The sequence below is a fragment of the Pseudonaja textilis genome, chromosome 9 (genome assembly GCF_049901715.1).
Source record: "Pseudonaja textilis isolate UNSWEBS1 chromosome 9, rPseTex1.2, whole genome shotgun sequence".
NCBI classification, from domain to species: Eukaryota; Metazoa; Chordata; class Lepidosauria; order Squamata; family Elapidae; genus Pseudonaja; species Pseudonaja textilis.
The window spans coordinates 6575079-6596556 of NC_141998.1; the positions used below are offsets into that span (position 1 = coordinate 6575079).

A 21478-nucleotide genomic window follows, 5' to 3' on the forward strand; every position below is an offset into this window, starting at 1 on the left:
GGATGTGTCCCATTGGTGAATATGAATTATGAACCAGGGTCAAGGGTGACAATGAATGATGTGTCTCAGAGTCAGCTACACCCAGGCATCCTTTTTGAGTTTTGGAAGTTTGGCTTGAGACTTAAATGGGGGTAACTGCCAGAATACTGCCACGTGACTCATCACAAAGTGTCTAAATTTTGATCAGGTGATCATGGGGATGTTGCAACAGTTGTAAGTATGAAAAACAGTCCTAATTCACTTTTTTTCAATGGAGTGATGTAAGTTGAGGCCTCCCTGTACTGGGCCTCTCTTACTCCTCCTCTAAGATTAACCAATGAATCACACTGTTCGTTTCAATGGGGTGGGGGGGAGTGGAATAACCAACTGAGGAACTATCCCTTTGGTTTATCTACTAGTTCAGAGCAGAACCTTTTATGGCCTCACTGCTAAAACCCTGAAGGATTACGCTCAAGAGGTAAAGGAAATCCTTTGTGCCACGTTATGGATAATTTAGACAATCCTTTCCTTCCACAGCTTCCAAGTCCTTCAGATAAGATTGGAAGAAAAAAGAGAAATTAACTTTGCCCTTTCACCAGTCTGAGAACACAAGCCAGATCTCCAAGTACATCTGGAAGAGACATTCCGTAAAAGACCGACAACAACTTTGGGAGGCTCAACGGAAATAATAGGAACCATTTGAAAGGAGCACATTCGCTCTGCCCATAATATCTTTGGCAATCTTTCGTACAATCCCTGGACACGAGAGAGGGGAATAAATCATGATGGATTACTATTTGTCAAAATCAACAATTATTTTTTTATGGGAGGAAATAAGATGGTCTTAATTTAGAACCGGTACATCAAATCCACTTTGAATCCACTTTGGTGACTTTGAAATCACCCCAAGATTTAAATATGGCAGACTTAGAGGTAGTACAAGCATCAACAATGATTACTAAGGCTACCTTTATTGTAAGGTTACATTAACAGACTCTTGCAAATCTAAAAAAAAATACTTCTCTCTTCCCTCAACTTTATAGTCCAAGAAGCTTGGGAGGGTCCTTCTGAGACATTTGCTAGACCCCTCTTAGTTGTCCATTGCCTAGATTTCTGGTCCCTTTCCTCCTCCATTCTCCCAAGGTCATTCTCACAGACCATCAACAAATAGACCATTTTTGACTTGTAGGCAGCAAATAAGAAAAGGAGAAGAAATAATTTTTGGCTTTTTTTCAAGAGCACGCTGAACTCTAAAACTTCTATACAATCTTTGCCCATATTAAACCATTTATAAAATTTAGAAATGATTTATTTTTAAAAAAAATGATAGAAAAGCAGTACAGGATGCAATTGAAGGGTTATGAAAGTTAAGGGAAACTTCTAAATTAGTCCAGTTGTGTCCTGCTAAAAAAAAAAATCCCTATCTAATTTCAAGTTGTAAGTAGTCCGTGAGTCAATCTCCTTTTTTTTTGGTCTAAGCTTGTAAGTAATGCTGGCATTCAACTATAGCTATGAGTGAAACATACACACACTCCTTCTACTTTAAATATTTAACCTTGGCTCAGGGGTAGTCAAGTAGCTATGACAGATCCAATAATTTTAAATCAGAAATAAAATGCTTCTGAATATCAGAGAGAGAGAAAAATGCTTTCTCCTAATGGGCTAAGAAATTGAATGATTTGCTTGGCTTTCACTTAGCATGCTGTGCAAACATGACTGTGTTTTAAACCAAGCTCTGATTAAGCATAATGTGTGGAGTCAGTCAACATGGGGGCATTGTCTCCCAAAATGGCCATTCCAACTGGAAATTTGAAGAAACGCAATCCCCAAATATCAGAAAGCTAAAAGAGGAAAAATGCTCCACAAAATACTACATTCTCAATCAACCAGATCCCATGTTTACTTCCTGGGATGACAGAAGCCATGGTCTTACACATTTTTAACAGATTAACAGAGTTGGAAGAGATCTTGTAGGTCATCTGCTAGTCCACCCACCCACCCAAGCAGGAGACCCTACACCATTTCTGACAGATGGCAGTCCAGTTTCTTCTTCAAAGCTTCCAGTGATGAAGCTCCCACAACTTCCAAAGCCAACTTCTGTTCCATGGGTTGATTGCTCTCACTGTAAGAATATTTCTCTTTATTTCTAGGTGGAATTTCTCTTTTATCAGTTGGTAGCCCTTGACTTACCACCACAACTGAGCCCCAAATTTCTGTTGCTAAGAGAGACAGTTGTTAAGGGAGTAACATGGCTTTTAAGTAAATCTGGTTCCCCCCAAAGGTTGCAAAAGTTGATCACATGACCACGGGATGCTACAACTGTCGTAAATACATGCCAGTTGCAAAGCGGTTAGATTTTGATCACGTGACCACTGGGAATGCTGCAACGGTCATAAGTGTGAAAAATGCCCATAAGTCACATTTTTCAATGCTTTTATAACTCCAGATAGTCACTAAACAAACTTGTAAGTCAAGGATTAGCTGTACTTGACTACCAGCCATTCAGAGCTGGTGGTATTTAATGGAGCTTTCCTGCCCTTTTCTGCTGCTAGAACAACATAGTTGACTGAGCTCAAGAAAACAGCAGAAAAGCAAACAACCAGATTTTCCAACTTGATTTTTTTTAACCTCTTCTTTAATATAAATTGTCCTTCAAGCAGAAATTAAATGGCATCCTAAAGAGCAAATTTGGCAGCCAGGATTGGGATGAACGAAGCTGTTTGCTTCAGTAAAACATTGCATCAGTGAATCATTTCTGCCTCCCCACCCAGCAAGGGGCTCTACAACTTCTCATGGGTTACCTCAGCGCCTAAATGCTGTGGTTAGGTTTTAAGAAAAATGAAAACCATTTTTCAGCTTGGCAGATGAATCTGCCTTTTTTTTTATAGACTGCCTACAGAAGCATGAAGCTAGCTTATTGGAAGAGAGCCTTAGCTGCAGACTGACTTCCCAGATGCACAACCACAATGTGAGTGGAAGATCCCATTTGTGGGTAGAACAATTTATGACAGTACCGAGTAGAACACGGGCCCCCAAACTTGGCAACTTTAAGACGTGTGGACTTCAAACTCCGAGGATTCTGGGAGTTGAAGTCCACTTGTCTTTAAGTTGCCAAGTTTGGAGACCTCGGGTGTAGAAGAAGACCAAAGGTGGGATTCTACCGGTTTGGACCAGTTCGAGCAAACCGGATGTTAAATTTGCATCTGGTTTGCCAAACTGGTATTTGAACCAATCAGATGGCCCACTACTCCCCTTCCCTTCTAGGAGTCTCCACGTGGCCCATTTTCAATGCAGGTAAGTGCAACGTCTGCGCGAGACTCTGGGAGGGGGGAAAACAGGCCTTCTGGAAGTCCAGAAATGGCCCTGTTTCCAGCTTCCAGAGAGCCTCCAGACCCCGGGGGAGGCCGTTTTCGCCCTCCTAGAGGCCCGAGGGAAGCATCTGGACCCTTGGGAAGGTGAAAAACGGCCCTCCCGGAAGTTCAGATAGGCTATGCCCACCATGGTCACACCCACCTAGCAACTGGGCAGCGAAACGGTTGCTGGGGGTTTTGAATCCCACTCCTAGATGAGACACAGATTAAGAGGGCCTCTGGAGTCAGGTAGAAAAAGAACCCGATCCAAGCGACTGGCGAAGTCGTGAACAGAAGCTTCCCTTCCCTTGAATATATAGGTAGCTCTTGACTTACAAGCACAATGGCCCAAACATTTGTGTTGCTAAGTGAGACATTTGTTCAGGGAATCAAGGCAATGAATAAAGGGGAGAAGTAACCTAGAACTAAGGAGGAATTTCCTGATGGTGAGAACAATGAATCGGTGGAATGACTTCCCTCCAGAAGTTGTGGATGCTCCAAGACTGGAAGTTTTTAAGAAGAGATTGGACAGCCATTTGTCTGAAATGTTATAGGGTTTCCTGACTAAGCAGTGGGTTGGACTAGAAGACCTCCAAGGTCCCTTCCAACTGTTCTGTTCTGTTACTCTGCTCTACTCTACTCTACTCTACTCTACTCTACTCCACTCCACTCCACTCCACTCTACTCTACTCCACTCCACTCCACTCCACTCCACTCCACTCCACTCCATAAATGTATTGTGCTGGTAGCTTTATTATTCTTAGCTGGTACTATCAGTAGTTGAGTTGATTAACTGGAATTACAGAGGTTGTAGTTCAACTTATCCAGAAGGTGCCAACATTAAGGAAAGTAGAATTAAGTACTTAATTAGCTTAATTAAGTTTTTAAGAAGAGATTGGGCAACCATTTGTCTGAAATGGGATAGGGTTTCCTGCTTGAGCAGGGGGTTGGACTAGAAGACCTCCAAGGTCCCTTCCAACTCTGTTATTTTGAGTTTTGCCCCTTTTCATAACCTTTCTTGCCAGAGTTGCTAAGTGGATCTCAGAATTGTTAAGTTAGTAACCCGGTTGTTAAGAGAATCTGGCCTCCCGATGGTCTTCGCTTGTCAGAAGGCTGCCAAAGGGGATCCCAGGGTCCCAGGGCACTGCAACCATCATAAATACAAGCCAGTTGCCAACCATCCGAATTTTGAACATGCTGCAGTGGTTGTTAAGTGTGAAAAACGACCATACCGTCACCTTTTTTTCAATGGCGTTGTAACTTTCAACAGACACTAAATGAACAAAGTCGAGGACTACCTGTAGGTGAATCCAGAACAGCACATTTTTTAAAGAAAAAAAAGGAGATGTTACTGTTTGACTTGCAACAGAAAGAAGCTTATATTTTTTTTTTGCTGGGTTTTGAAACTGAGCGCCTTTGGGAAAGCTGCTAGGGAAGGTCAGGGGAAAAGGGTTGGTTGTCCTTTTTTTGCTTTCAAGGAGCCCCTTTTCTCTACCTTCTGCAGCAAGCAACTGGAAAACCGCAGAAGATTTAGTCCACATGACTCTGCAAGCGATACATAAAGTAGAAAAAACAAGGCATGTATGTTTACAGGAGCTGTCAATAACTAAGCAAACTTGGCTGATCTCAAAAGTCTAAACATTGTCAGGACTGCAAATCTGACAGCTGTAGAATAGCCTTGCAAAATAAAATGGGTTGGGAAATGGATACGGCAAACCATGTCATCATGGAGGGAAGAAAACTTCACAGCATGTTCATGAAGTCACCCAAAGTCAACTTATTTTATGGAAATTTTGGTCTTAACTTTCCTGGGAGTGAATGAAAAATTTGGTGCATACCCCTGGGATTATACAATAGCAATAGCACTTAGACTTATACACCGCTTCACAGTGCAAACCTCTTTGAGCGGTTTATAGTCAGCCTATTTCCCTCAACAATTTGGGTCTCAGGGCTCCAGCATCTACCCCCATTCAAATAATGAGTCTCTAGCCGCATCTCTGAGTTAAAAAAAGAAAAGATTTATTAGGAGTGAACAAGCCAGCGTTATCTGGGTGTAGCCGACTCTGAGACACATTACTCATTTCACCCTTGACCCTAGTCTTCCCCCACCCCCTGGATGTATATTCTCCAATGGGACACATCCATAGCCAAGAGTCATCAATCATGTTCTCCAGTAATAATCTTGTGTGCCAGAAGCTTCGGCTGCCTCGCAATTAACTATGAAGCATTTAAGGAATGCGCTACTTCCCTCACTCCCTTTCTGCTGGCAACTCTAAAAGACCAGAGAAATATTTTGGAGTTGACAATGCTCATTTTACCCACTTCAGAAGGATGGAAGGCTCAGTCAACCTTGAGCCAGTCAGAATCAAATTGCCGAATTGCTGACGCCCAAACCCTTTGGCCACCTTCTGACAAGCAAAGTCAGTGGGGATTCCACATTCACTTAACAACTGTGTTACTAACTTAACAACTTCAGTTCAACTTTTATTGAAGATCTTCCTCTTTCCAAACAGTTTGTAAAACAATATTTTTATTAGTTGGGATGAAGCATATTTTAAAACTGCTTGATCTTATCGGTACTAGATTAGAACTGTAAATGTGACAAAAGAGGGAAATGACTAAATGCAGCCAAAACTGGCTAATGTACAGAATGAGGGTTGAATGAAATTTAAATTATTTCAGATTAAGTATTATCCTGGCCCCATCATCTCTTTGGAGCCATTCCTCAAAGGACAAGTTTGGCTTTTACCACAAACAGTGTTGTGTACTCTGCCCTTAGCAACAGTTGCTGAGATGCAATGCCCCATTTTGGAAATATCTAAGAGATTTATTGTTTCTGGTGGCCAGATGAAAATATCATTTGTCTAAATTGGACTTTCTTGGCATGGCCCATGGGGGAGTGTGTGCAGATGGCCACCCTGGCAATGTGTAAGTATGGTGGGCTAGCTGCTGTTAGGTGAAGGAGGATGTGCACATAGCTGCCATAGCCCCACACAAACCCAGAGGGGCCAGAGATGGCTGCTTCCAGATGGAGGAGGGCGCAGGGATGTGTACCATGGGTGGGACCAGTGCTGCAGGCATGTGTGCACGCTTGGTATTGAGTATGAACTTTCTAGGATCTGATCCTCTGTGGCCAGGCTCCTCTGGAGAACAAGTCTAAGTGATTCCTGGAGTGAGTCTCAACCTTCCCTGACATCTTCCCCATTGACTTTGCTTTTGTGAAGCCAAGAGAGAAGTTTGCAAATGGCGGTCAAGCCTCTACGAGATGCTGCAACTATCAGAAGTGCAAGGACTTGGATTGCAATTATGTGACCATGGGAATGTGGGGATGGTTGGAACTTGGAAGAAGAAGAAGATCAAGATCTTATTTAGGAGAAAATGCAAACTTATCATTAAATGAACATTGCTTACATTTTATGAGATGGAAGGCTGGTCCAGCATTAAAGCTGCTGGAATTCAAACACAAAAAAGGCAAGTTAAGAAGAAGAAGAAGAAGAAGGAGAAGGAAGAAGGAGAGGGAGAGGGGAGCGGGAGGGGAGGGGAAGAAGAAGAGGAGAAGAAGAGGAAGAAGAGGAGGAGAGGAGGAGGAGGAGGAGAGGAGGAGAAGAAGAAGAAGAAGAAGAAGAAGAAGAAGAAGAAGAAGAAGAAGAAGAAGAAGAAGAAGAAGAAGAAGAAGAAGAAGAAGAAGAAGAAGAAGAAGAAGAAGAAGAAGCACTAACTGTATTATTGGTGATGATCATCACATTTAAGCAATTGCTTTTCCTTGTAAGCTTCTCTGGGAATTTGTTGGGTTGAAGAAAAGGAGATCAATGAATCACACTGACAGGATGTAGTCATTTTCCTACTTTCAACTGACCGCTATGACCCCACTGAAGAGAGGAAAGACTTAGTCACCAAGCCTGAAGCCCTTTCCCTCAAGACAGGCAGCTGAGATTCAACTTACAGAGCAGATAACCAGATTTATTCTGAGTGAGCAGTTAAGCAGGCCATTCCACCCCCACAAAAAGCAGCCACCAGTTCCCACAAAGGCAGAGATATAAGCAGGGTGGAAACTAGAGATCCCAAGAAAACCAGAACATTGGTGTAGACATGTGACTGTTTCTATCCCACATGTAAAACAAAACACACCAGGCCATCTGGAATCACTTCCACACCAATGATTTGTAAATATATTATACATAAAAACCCAGGATGGCCTTAACAAATCCACTGTGATGCGGTTTTGAAGAATTCCATTCCATAAATCTCCTTCTTTCTTCCCCCCCTTCATTTTAATTTCATCATTTTTCACTAATGAAGTATTTGAAACTTGGCCAATGAAATCCTGCGAAGAGGGGACACTAGTAAAAAAAAAGCCTCCATGGAAACTTGAAGAGCGAGCATGGAGAGCAGAGACTTGGTACCTTCAGACCTCCCTCCATCTTTGGACGGGACAAACTGTTCAAATTATATTGCTCAAGAGAATATGCTTCACAGCTGTCTGAAGGCCTCTTTTTGTCAAAAACGATGGAGGAAATTAAGAATTGAAGCTCTTCAGACACTGACAACAAATCACTCAGAAACTACCAGCATTTTTCCAGCTCCCATTTGCAAAGGGCTGGTTCCAAAGAGATTTGCATATGCATTGTATTCTTGAAGTTCAAAAATGTAACCACCCCTTAGAAAAGTTCCTCTTACTTGTAGGCTCTGATGTTGTATTTCTTCTCTGCTGGAAACCCGAACATGCCACAGACAACACGGGAATTTTTGGTGGTCCAGTTTTTGTCGCATATCTGCTTCCAAGTGCCCCCTTCTTTGATCTCCACGTAACCCTCTGTTACAGGGATGCGTTTGCGAGAGGCTGAAAAAACGGCCCGTATTCGGACATCTTCTACTTTGATGTTTGTGTTCTAAGGAATGTAAGGAAGATAAGATTTTATTTTTTTAGGCACAGGCCACTGGAATATATAAAGGCCAGAGGGGGGGAAATCCTTTAAACCAACCAACCAACCAACCAACCAGCCAGCCAGCCAGCCAGCCAAACCAATCAGTCAATCAGCCAACCAGCCAACCAATCAGCCAACCAACCAATCAGCCAACCAGCCAATTAGCCAACCAACCAACCAGTCAATCAGCCAACCAACCAACCAACCAGCCAGCTAGCAGCCAACCCACCCACCAAGCCACCAACCAACTTCCTTTAAAATAGAATTGTGAAAAGCAGTACAGTATTGTGGCATAGTGCTTCATAGAAGTCACTAGATGACTTTGAACAAATCACTTCTTCTCAACCCAACTTTCACTTTGCCATTTTTTTCCTTTATAATTTATTGCAATGCCTTTGCTGATTGTGAGTCATTGAGAGTCAGGTGACATAAATAAATCAGGCTGGAAGGACCAAATATCAGAAATGGATTCATCAAAATCAGTCAATTTCTTTCTGGTAATGCTGGACAGAAAACCTCCAAAGGTTTAACAAATTAACAGAGTTGGAAGGGACCTTGTGAGTTATCTAGTCCAACCCCCTGCCCAAGCAGGAGACCCTACACCATTTCTGACAGTCCAGCCTCTTCTTGAAAGCTTTTGTCAGCTGGTGCTCCATTCAAAATCCAAGAAAGAAATACTTAGACTCTTTTAATCAGAGAAAAGATATCTTTTACTGGAAATCAAGTGGTAGCAACCAAAAAATTCTGAATCTGAGAAAATGGGCGCGTAAATCACATATACAAAGTAATGGCAACGTTCCCACCCCCCAATAGCTCAATTGGCTCATCCAATTAAAAGCTGTGTGGAACATCATGTGGGCGTCTCCAGGTGATGATGAGGCTTCTGTCCGTTGACCCTGACATAGTTTGATAAAGGGTTGCAGCTGCGCATAGCATAGGATAGAAACCTAAGCAAAAATGTAGCCCCCACCCCAGTTTATTCAGTTCTGGTTTGTAACACCTCGAGCTCACTTCCCATAATCATTCCCCCCTCCTCCCCCCATCACTTATGACAGCCGAAAGAAGCAAAGCAAAGGGAGAAAAATCTTGAAGGCCGACAGCTTTCAGGGATGAAAACTCAGATCACTGGATTCAGTGTCATTCAACCATCACACTTGTTGAATCATGATTTCAGCTGCCATAACTATTTGGGAGATGTTGTTTAGCAATTTTTGAGGGCCACAGCACCTCATCCTTTAGACTTGTTGCTTCCTCTTGCTAAAAGCCATCGGCAGAAAAAATTAATCCATGATTTTCTAAGCCTTCTGTGCTCATCATGTGTCTTGCTTGGGAAAACAGTGTGGAGCGCTGTAACTAGGAGGGATGAGTCACAGAAGTGAGGTATTTCCATATTCGTGCCTACGTGAGACTTCCAGCAGAGCCAATCCCACAGGGTTTTCTTTCAGGGAGGACTTAGCAGACTCAGGAAAAAAATGCTCTTTGCTGTACCAATAAGTAGCTAAAAAGAGAACTAATTCCAGAGAAGGTTTATGTACATTTTTGCTTCTATGTCTCTACCACCCAGCAAGGCTGCATCTATTTTATGACCTCAGGACTGTGGAATTCTTCTCTTCTCATGTATAAATGCAACACTTCCAAAGGCAAAAGGGTTTAAAGTGCTTATTATAGACAACTGGAAATCAAAATTTTCAACGGAAGCTGAATTTCACCCAATCCACCATTTCTCCGTGCCTGCATGCAATCAACAGAAAAGATGAAGCTTGTGCTAAGCTGTCAGAGTGCTGATTTTGGGAGCCAAAGATAATCATTTAAACAAGACAAAAGCCATTGTGTAGATCAGTGGTGGCTAATCTTTTTGGGCTCCTGTGCCAAAAATTGTGCGCATGATTGCACTCGCAGGCTCGTGTGCCAGCACCCAGAAGACAATGCACACCCCTCATGCACATTGCTTGCACATGCAACACACCCCCCCGCCACCCCTTCACCTCTGCTGTGCCTCACAGCTAATTTTTTGGTTAGTTTGAGGCCTTTTTCGGCCTCCCAGAAGCTTGAAAAACCCTCTGCAGGCTTTGCAGGATTAATAATAGGCCCGTTTCATCATTTCCAGTATTACAGGAAGTGACGAAACTGGTCTATTCATCCTGAAAAGCCTGCAGAGGCTTTTTTCAAGGCTCTGGGAGGCTGAAAAAGGCCTCAAACCAGCTGAAAAATCAGTTTTGGGGCATGCGCAGTGAGGTAAATTTGCCGGCAGTTCGTGTGCCGGCACAAATGGCTCTGTGTGGTATGCATACCATAGGTTCACCATCACGGGTGTAGATGAAATACAACACATTTGCCATTTCAGAGTGACACTGGATTGCCATGATTATAGTCATAAAGCTGTCATTAAAAAGATATTAAGAATGTGGAGAGGAATGAATGAATAAAATAAGAAATAGCCCGTTCCTTTCGGTTTTGGATCAATATAGTTTGGATGACTCCTATACAGGTCATCCTTGACTTACAACAACTCATTTAGTGACCATTCAAAGTTACAATGGCACTGAACAAAGTGACTTATGATGGTTTTTCACATTTATGACTGTTGCATGACCTACCTTCTCAGGTTGCCCATTTGGGGGCCTCTGTTTGTCCCACCCATAACTGAAAATGAATGCTAATCTTGGTCATCACCACTATGATTTGCATTCAAATAATGCTGTTGTTTTTAATTGTCAAACAACTTAGCATCCAGAATCACCCTGTGACGGGTGGCATAAAAGTTAAAATCAATCAATCAATCAACAATCGATAAATCTTACCAGGTTAATATACTCTATCCCTGTGCTTCCCAAACCTTTTCTTTCATTACTCAAAACTGCTTATTTCTTTTTATCCAATGTAGGTAAAATACTTTAAGACAATTTAAATGTCTCTTTTGTGATTGGATAATGGGTTTGTGTATCGTTACCCAAAGAAGAAATACTTTTACTTAATTTGGGATAATTTACCCAGGTTTGGCAAGTACTGGGCTCGACAGACTCAGTCCTTCACATACTTTACCCTCCCTCCCTGTTATTTGCTCTTCTCTGCTATCCTTCCAATTCACCAGCATCTTTGGACAAACAAGTATCGGTGTAGCATAAAGCATAAAGCAGAGCTGTTACTTCCTGTAATTTTAGTATTACAATATCGGTGCCATCCAAAAATGCCTTGGCTCTGTTGGCAGCTGCACCATATTGCTGGCACTCACGCTTCATGTGTGGCTTACCAGAACAGATGCTAGAAAACAAATTAGTGCGCAAAGCTCAAAAAGATCTGCAACTTCAGCCATCCATTATAATCTCCCTCTCTGGGTAGCATATGGATTTTGTGGCCTGGAAGGGCTGCTGTTCTGCTTGGACAAGCCAACATATGGAGTGAGAAAAAGCCAAGCAAAAACATAACTCAATTTGGGTGTCGAAAAGGCAGCTGCTCTCTGTATCATGAGGCCTGAAGAGCTGACTTGGCTGCTAACCAGTGTGGGGAGATTTTGAGTCAGTAGTCCCATTACTGCAGTGAGGTATTATGTATTGGGGAGCAGGGCCAGGTGGGGACATGCTCCAAAAATTGGAGAGAGAGAAAGCAAGAAGGAGCAGAAGAAGGAGACTAGAGTACATTTTTGTGGCTGGAGTGAACGGACAAGCTGGAGAGAACTTGGAAAGTAGGAGAGTGAATTGTGCATTGTAAGTGTCTGTTCCTGTTTGAGGAGAGGAGAACAGTCCAGGGGAGGCTTCCATAGTAGAAGGGAAGACCCAGATGGACAAGCTCCAACCAAGACCCTGGAGAGGATGGAGAGAATCAACCATTACCGTGTTTCCCCGAAAATAAGGCCAGGTCTTATATTCCTTTTTGCTCCAAAAGACGCATTAGTGCTTATTTTCCATTTCGGTTTTACTTTGGGGAAAATACAGTACTAAATGTGTCAGTCTGGCTATTTATCTTAACTGGGATTTATTTTGTGGGTAGGGCTTATATTGCAAGCATCCTGAAAAATCATGCTAGGTTGGGTCTTATTTTCGGGGAAACACTGTAGTATGGAATCCCTGGTTGAAGAGGGTGGAAGAAAACTGAGCAGACAACAGTGGTGGTATTCTACCGGTTCGGCCTGGTTCTGGCGTACCGGTAGTGCCAAAGATCAGCTCCGATGCTCTGCAGTTGGGCCCATTCGCCCACCCCTGCTCCTAGGTCCTTTGTAACCTCTTAGCTGTTTGATGCAGCAGAGCAGATTGGTGTGCTAAACAGCTGAGAGGCACAGTAACTTATTTTTTTACTGTTTTAACACAGGTGCAAAGTGCACATTTGGCATGCGCGCACGCGATCCCACCCCTGCAGCCACACCCACCAAGCCATGCCCACAGAACTGGTGGTGAGAACTTTTGAATCCCACCACTGGCAGACAACCCTTCTACCAGGGCAGAAGAAGGTGAGCGGCTGCAAACTCTGCTGGAGTTATATAGCTAAAGGTAAAGGTTTCCACTGTCCAGTCATGTCCAACTCTAAAGGGCAGTGTCATCTCCATTTTCTAGCTGAGGGAGCCAGCATTGTCTGAAGATCCTTCTGTAGTCATGTGACCAGCATGACTATATGCCAAAGCACACGGAACCCTGTTACCTTCCCATCTAAGTGGTACCTGTTTATCTACTCGCATTTGCATGCTTTAGGTTGGCAGGAGCTGGGCAAGGACCTGAGCCCACCCTGTTACCATCCTTGAATCCAGGCTGTCAACAGACAAGCTCAGCGTCTTTAACCACTGAGCATAAGCCCCCACCGGACTTATATCTACTGAGCTTTTATAGTTGACTCCGGATCTCATAATTCATGGTTCAACAGCTCAGCCACAATACTTCCCTGGTTCTCTGCTTGAAGCTATAAGGTACAGATATTTGGACAATTACTATGTTAACTGCAGTGTGGAACATGAGATTTCACATAACATCCTTTCTGCTTTTTTCCAAGTCTCAAGATTTTTTTCAAGTGACTCATATATATTTTTTCTCATGGGGTATTTCCAGTGGCCATTCAATAACCCCATTGTTTAAGGTTTCCATCATATTGTATAATTGACAGATAGATTTTCTAATAATTGCACATGAAATTGAGGAATGGGGGAATTGAAGAGAAAAAAACCTGAAATTTAGGAGGAAAGGATAACTTCTCACGATAGCAAGCTTATCCCATTGACTTGGGATATGAGTTGCCTACATGTTCACTAACGCATTTGGCAACTGATAACTCTTTATGGTATTTTTACTGACACCATGCTTGAAAAGTTGATGATTTATAGATTTCTAAATGACTAAGGCATGGGTTATAGGAAAAAGATATTTGCTGTAATCTTATAGGGAATGAAGAGTTATTAAGTTTATTAATACTTGTGATAAGGAGAGAAAGTCACTTTTTAAAATATTTCTTTTCTTTGCACCTTTTATTCTTCTTTCTACTGCTCAGTTTTCTCTGAGTTTATTTTGTATTTGCTTTTACTATTGTAATTACAGTTTTCAGTAAAAACATTTTAAAAGGAAGTTACTTCAGTCTTCTAATGAATTTTATCAGAGCCATGCATTTTAGCAGAAAAGCCCATTTAACACTATGTCCCATTTTCTCTTTTGCTGCCTCATAACCTGAAATTTGTACCCCTTGGAATAATAGTCAATATCTCTTTGTGTAGTGTTACATAGATTAAACTGTGAACAAAAACATCAAAAGAACAGTCAAATAACATGTAGCCAAATTGTGGGGCACAACATGAAAGAACTTGAAAGAAAGCAATGGAAAAACCATTTCTCCCTCTGATGTCACCAGGAATTGAGTTTTACAGTTGGAAGTGTAACATTTATTAACAATAATTTTCATGAATGATTCTGTATTTACAGCTTGCATTAAGTAATAATCTTTGGTTTGTTAGTTCCAGTTTATGATATAGAATGAACCAGCCATTGGTCAAACAAGGTTTATGGCTTAGCATATTTTGCAAAAGAAGCCAAAGCTGGTTTATTCCACAAAGCATAATTAAACCAAATGCCATTTACTGCAAGATGTGACTCTTGCTAGTTACTGACCTGGGCTGACTGAATAAACACTCTTGGATTGAATAAAAAGCGATGACTGACTCAGTTGGCAGTAAACTGTTCCTCTTTCAGTGCAAGATTCCATTAAAATTGTGGGTCAACAGTTCTCATTGGAAAGGACTTTCCTTTCCAACTGTGAGAAAGAAACATGGGTGACCTATTCAGATATTGGCTACAATGCACAGAACATGCAAAAATTAAAAGCAAAGCAAATATACTTTTTCCGTTGGAAGTATAAGATTTTCTTTGGGCAAATCTGGATAATCAGGAATTGAGTACAGTAGGTTTTTTTCTTTTTCTTATCTAACCCTTTTTCCTTCTGTGTTCATTTTACCAGTGTCTTTCTGTTTGAGAGAGAGAGACAGAGAGAGAGAGAGAGAGAGAGAGAGATACAGAGGCAGAGAGGGGGAGAGAGAGAAACAGAGAGAGAGAGATGGGGATATATCTATATCTATCTATATCTATATCCATATCCATATCCATATCCATATCCATATCCATATCCATATCCATATCTATATCCATATCCATATCTATATCTATCTATCGATCTATTGATCGATTGATCGATCTATCGATCTATATTTGTTTTCTTAAGCTTTCGCGGGTATTTACATGTATGGTATTCAGCTTTGTTCGGGTGGGAAATACCTGAAAAATGCTGAATACCAGATAGATAGATAGATAGATAGATAGATAGATAGAGAGAGAGAGAGAGAGAGAGAGAGAGAGAGAGAGAGATACAGAGACAGAGAGAGAAACACAGAGAGAGAGAGATAGGGAGAGAGAGATAGGGAGAGAGAGATAGGGAGAGAGAAAAACACACAGACACACACATACACACACAGGTATCTAACTTCATCCTTAATGCAGAGTTTCTCAGCCAGTTTTGTGGAGAAATCCTCCCTTAACTGAGAAACCTTCCCCATACACGAGAGGAGAACAAAGATTAAGTCATTCTTTGGTCAAGTATGCTAAGACAAATAAACAGATCATGTCAACAAAGCATTTTCTTCTGTCCAAGATTGGAACAATCTCTTTGGCCTGTGGTGACTAAATATTGTTTTGCACTAGTCTGCATTATTTACATTAAAATGGGAGAAGACTCATTTTGCTCTTGATTTATTATTGATTATGGAAAGTTTGTTTCTTTGTTCTTACCATAGTCAACAGTACTTTAACCCCAGTTAGCTGTCAGTTATTTTATGCCAGAGGTCTCCAAACTTGGCAGAATTCTGGGTGTTGAAGTCCACAAGCCTTAAGTTGCAAGTTTGGGGACCCCTGTTTTATGCTTACAGAAGTGACAATTATTATTAACAGAATTACATGATATTTATGTCTGCAAAATTCAACTGATCAGAAAGACACCTCTGAACATATAAATATCCTTCTCAGAAAATGGTGGTTGGATCCAAATTTTTGATGGAATAATCGGTGGGGCTTAAAATAGAAAAGTTGGATAGCTACTTGGGTCTCATCCCAAGCCTGGCCACAAACATTCACTGTTTGCTTGTCTATTTTTCGCAACAGATTTGCTTCTTCTGAAATCCTGGGATCTCCCCATTCCTTTTAATAGAACTGGAAGGAAGGTTTCAGGGGGGCTTCTTGGATTTCCTACCAGCTGCGAGTTAAATCAATCATTGCATTTTGAGGCATTGCCAAGCCTTTAGGAAATTTGAGTAATAATGATAATAAAAAAAGCATCATTAATGGGGATTTGAATGGAAAAACTCACAATATATAAAGAAAAAGTAGCTCCCCCCCCACCCTACAGTGGGCAAGTAGAAAAGTGAGTTGGGTACAAAGCCAAAGGAAATAAAAGATAATCAGACACTGTTTTAGACATTTTATGAGCTCATGGCAATCAGAGAATGTTGTGGTTAATTCCCCAACTTTAAAAAAACAACAACCCAATGATCTCAAATATAAGGGGAAAAAACCCCACTTCTCTCAATTCAGTTCCACATGGTCACATCTTTGGAGTTTTCTTGGCAACAATCTACTGCCTTCTTCTAAGTTTTGTTTTACACCCCCCAGTATAACTTTCAGTGTTAGGATTTCATGGTCTTCTTGCCAGTTACTAATCAACCTGTTTAGATTTCAGTGATCAGAAACACTTGGCAAGGGTCTATCGCTTGCTGTAATCTGTCAAAAATTAAGAGGCTCCTTTAAAATTCATTTGACAAGTAGAATATAATACAAAACATGCTACGACTATTTCTTCACTGATGACTTTCAGAACTGCCCATCACTAAAATGACATGAAGTCAATACTCATTATTTTAACTTTGGACGTTGATACTTTCAGAAATGGTTTAGGTCTGGAAAAGATCACGGGCAGCTAAAAAGAGCTTATTGTTAGTTAAATTGTATGGATTTGAACCAGAGTTAGTTAAAATCAGACTATAGCTTTTGGCCTCAATGGGATGCATTTAAGTTTGATTCAGATTGGACCCACCCAATGTTTATTTGAATCAATATCAGTGAGGTGGTATTCAGCAGGTTCTGACCAGTTCTGGAGAACCAGTAGCAGAAATTTTGAGTAGCTTGGAGAATCAGCGATAACCTTCTTCCAGGAGTGGGGCGGGAATGGAGATTTTACAGCATCCTTTCCCTGCCACGCCCACCAAGCCACGCCCACCAAGCCTCACCCAACAGAACCAGTAGTAAAATGTTTTGAATCCCACCACTGATCAATATATATTGATATAATATCAATATAACTTCAGATAGTTCTTGAGGTTCATAAAGAGTGTTTTAAAGAGGAATTTATGGAAGTAAATACATCTAAGAAAAGGTTCTTTCCCTCTAGATCTTTTAATATATTTTTTAAATGCTTTTTAGTATTTTTATTGTTTTAACCTGTTTTTAACATTTTAATTATTATATATGTTTGAATTGCGAGTGGCCCAGAGTCATTTGTTGAAATGAGCAGCTATAGAAATCAATCAATCAATCAAACAAAAAAATCAAACTTATTTCACCTGAAAAATCTCATCTTCCCTAATGCTTGCGGTCACATTTCAATAATACACTGATTTCAGTTGAATTTATAATCCAGGTCGTCTTCGAATTACAACCACAATTGACCCCAAAATTTCTGTTGCTAAATGAGACATGTGTTAAGTAAGTTTTGCTCCATTTTACGACCTTTCTTGCCACAGTTGTTAAGTGAGTAACACGGATGTTAAGTGAATCTGGCTTCCTCCTTGGCTTATCAGAAGGTTGCAAAAGGTAACCTTTGACCCTAGGATCTTATCAATATGACTCCATTCCCAAGCAACTGGATTTTGATCACATGACCGGAGGGATGCTGCAACGGTTGTAAGTGTGAAAACCGGTCATAAGTTACTTTTTCAATGCCGTTATAACTTTGAACAGTCACTAAATAAACTGTTGTAAGTTGAGGGCTATCTGTATTGTACCATTATTTTACTATTAAACACATACCAATCAGAGGTGGTATTCAGCAGGTTCTGACTGGTTCTAAAGAACCGGTAGTGGAAATTTTGAGTAGTTCAGAGAATTGGAAAATCCCACCTCTGTCTGGCCCCGCCAATCCCATGCCCCCCAAGTCCCAGCTGATCGGCTGGGTCTTCTTTTGTTGCCCTGCACAGGAGAACAGAGCTGGAAAGCAGGTTAGTGGGGTGGGGAAGGAATTGGGATTTTGCAGTATCCTTCCCCTGCCACGCCCACAGAACAGAACCAATAGTAAAAAAAAAATTGAATCCCACCACTGATACCCATGTCCAAAATTTCAGTCTTGTACCAGAAATAACTCTCTTGAGTGACTGGCCCTCTTCAAAAGGTTAAGGATGTAGTAAGCACAGACTTTGATCCAACAGAATAACTGCTTAAACTTTGCTTGGCCCTTTCCCTCAAATTGTAGTTCTTAGCCAACTGTTCATTAAGAAGAACTCATTCATGGTCAGGAAGTGGTATATAGAGATGCTGAGATCAGACGTCCTTCGAAATAAAACGTATTCTCTGCACTGAACTAAAACTTATTTACTTCCTTTGTGTTTATGTTCATATCTATACCTGTTATCTTGAACATGTTTGACAAACAAATAAAATAAATAAATTCTCTCTCTCTTTCTCTCCTTCAGAATCGTTTTTGACTCTGCTTGGTGCCAATTTCCTCACCCTTCTGGTTTTTCTCTCTGGGATGGATAGCCCGTCCTTCTGTGAAAGGTCTCCCACAAGCCACACTCTAGTTTTCCTTCAAGAAGCTGAAGAATCCAGAGAATGCATTAGCACGGACTCTCAATATGTACAGTCTCAGATGAGGCAGACATGTCCCCTTAAAAGTGCATCTGCTTGAAAGCTCCCACATTGGTCTGAGGAGACATCATAAACTTTGGACACAGAATTCCTGTCTTCCTTTTGATGCATTCCCTGCACGCATGGCTTTTTTAAAAAAAATTTTGGCAGCACCTTTGGCACCAGGAATGATTGATTTCGGTGGGGGAAGGTAGGGAGATCTGGGAATTCCTCAAGCGGTTTACACTGACACTGCATTTGCTAATCCAGCTCATAACTATTGTCCCAAAGGTGCTTTTCCAGGAGGCAGATTAATAGATGATCAGAGTTGGAAGGGACCTTATATAGGTCATGTAGTCCAACTCTCCGTCCAAGCAGGAGACCTTACACCATTTCTGACAAATGGCAGTCCAGTCTCTTCTTGAAAGCCTCCAGTGATGGCAATCCCACAACTTCCAAGGGAAAGCTGTTCCAACTGGAATGTCCTTCTTTTTTTTTTTCTTTGAAGACATTTCGCTTCTCATCCAAGAAGTTTCTTCAGCTCTGACTGGATGGTGGGGAACTCCCACCAAGAAGCTTCTTGGATGAGAAGTAAAATGTCTTCAAAGAGTAACAAGACAGTCCAGTTGCCTCTTGAAAAAGCACCTTTGGGACAACTATGACCTGGAGGACTGAGAATCGCTACAGACTTTTAATTCATAACTATTGTTCTAACAAAGCTCTGCTATGAGGCTGCACTCTCTTGTGGTCCAGCCTGTATAGCCAACCCAACTTCCAATCTTCAGAACTGAACCAAGCACAAGGACTATGAAAGAGCAGGTGTCAACTCATAAAACATTTCTATGGCCGTTTTATAGCTGCCAACAGAAAGGGAGGGGAGAAAGGGGTTTGAAAGAACAGTGTGGCTGCTTGGAATCGAAAGTGCATTCCATAAATAGTTCTTCAGAGATTGTAACTAGGTGACTGAAGTTTCTGCAGTGCAAAAATTTAACTGGAGAATATGATTGATGACTCTTGGCTATGGATGTGTCCCATTGGAGAATATGAATTATGATATACCAAGAAGGGCGAGGGGAAACCAGGGTCAAGGGTGACAGTGAATTATGTGTCTCAGAGGTAGTGCCGACATGTTAACTCCCAATAAATCCTGTTTAGTTTTGGAAAATTGGCTGGAGACTCATGATTTCATTGGGGTAACTGCCGGAATCCTGACAACAGGGCTTCCTCATCAGAAGACCAAGTATTTTGGCCCACTGAAACTAGATATCCAAAATATTGGATGCTCTGAGGCCACACGCACAATAAACCACCAATTTCAGTCCAAACTCTGCATGATAGGGAGAGAGAACTGGCGAAGTGGCTCCTCAGTTAAAGATGCTCTCTTCTACTGTAGTCTTTTCAACAATATTAATGTTTTAATTAAGGTGTACATTTTAATATTTATTTTTTATGATCTGTTTTTATTGTACACTACCCAGTCATGTATGTGAGATGGGTAGCTATATAAATGTGATAATTATAATAATAATGTGTAATCATAAGAATAATGGCAATTCGTTCATTAGTCAAGGGTTATGTGAGCATAGATATAACATGATTTGTTCATTAGCAGATTATGTGTAAGCAGCCACCCCAGGTTTCTAAACCCTGGTTCATAGTCTAACTCAATGTGTCAGCCCAGCCTTTGGTAATTCACTCAACAAACCATGGCTAGAAAAACTTGGCTTCCTGATAAACTCGGTCCTTGGTAGCAGATGAAAGGAAAATAATGCAAACTGTGGATAACATGGGTAAGGGGAAAGTATTTTGTCCTTCTCAAAATGCTAGAACCTGAGGTCACACAATGTCATACAATGCTGGAGGAATCAGGACAAACGAAAGAAAATATTTTTTACACGATACGTAATTAAATGTTGGAATTTGCTATCACAGGATATGATACTGACCAATGATCATGGGATCTAGGTTTGATGGCTATATGGTTGCCTTTGTGGCCCACCTGCTAGGAGACTACAGGTAGTCCTTGTTTAGTGACTGACTTATTTAGTGACTGTTCACAGTTACAACAGTGATAACAAAGTAACTTTGGACCAGTCCTCAGAATTACAACTTTTAAAGGTCTGAAAAGAAAAGGCAAGCTGAAAGAAGATCTTCAGCACCGTTGCAGTTTCACTTAGTGACTACTTTGCTTAATGATTGAGTTGCCCGTCCCAATTGTGATTGCTAAACAACGCTACTTGTAATGGGCTGCCTTGTGCAATTTGTTGGCTACCGTGAAAAGAGATCATGGATTAGATTGACCAATCAGGGTCTGATCCACCAGGACATCGGTTATGTCTTTAAAGTCTAGTCTTAGTTAATTGCAATGCAGAATAAGAGAGATGTAAAAGACCTTGGAGAACTTCTAGTCCAGGGGTCGCCAACCTTTTGGACCTCAGGGACCACCAAACTCATAATTTTAAATCCCATGGACCAGAGACCCTGGGAAAATCCCCCCAAAAGACTGCAGGAAAATTCCCCACTCCAATTTTCCTACCAATCAATCATTCTTTATTTGGGATTGCAGGATACTGTCTCCAGCTCCGTTCCCTGGGAGAGAGAGATGGGGAGAGAGAGAGAGACTTTTGGCTTCATGCAAGGAAAACACTAGCAGTTTTTCTTTCTCTCTCCAAATTCCGCCAGAAAATGAGTTTCACAGACATGCCGCGTCGACGCAGCCTCTTGGAGCAGGTCCTAAAGACTCATTTCTGGCCGAGTTTGGGGGAGTTAAAGGAAGACTTTTGCTGCTTTCCCTGTGTGCAACCAAGAGCAGAAGAAGTTTGAAAGAAGCAGCCTGGTGGCCAGGCCAGGCCCTTTCCCCTCCTCCCCTCCC

General features: G+C 41.4%; 1 protein-coding gene across 2 annotated transcripts in view; it reads right to left on the bottom strand.

Annotated features, from left to right (window-relative positions):
• LOXL2 (lysyl oxidase like 2) overlaps positions 1 to 21478 on the bottom strand; it is a 92549-nt gene that overhangs the window by 42350 nt on the left and 28721 nt on the right. For both annotated transcript variants that reach the window (XM_026714988.2, XM_087938862.1), the window contains one exon: positions 8007 to 8218. In XM_026714988.2, coding sequence (XP_026570773.1) covers positions 8007 to 8218 — 212 coding nt within the window. The remainder of the gene's footprint in view (positions 1 to 8006; positions 8219 to 21478) is intronic.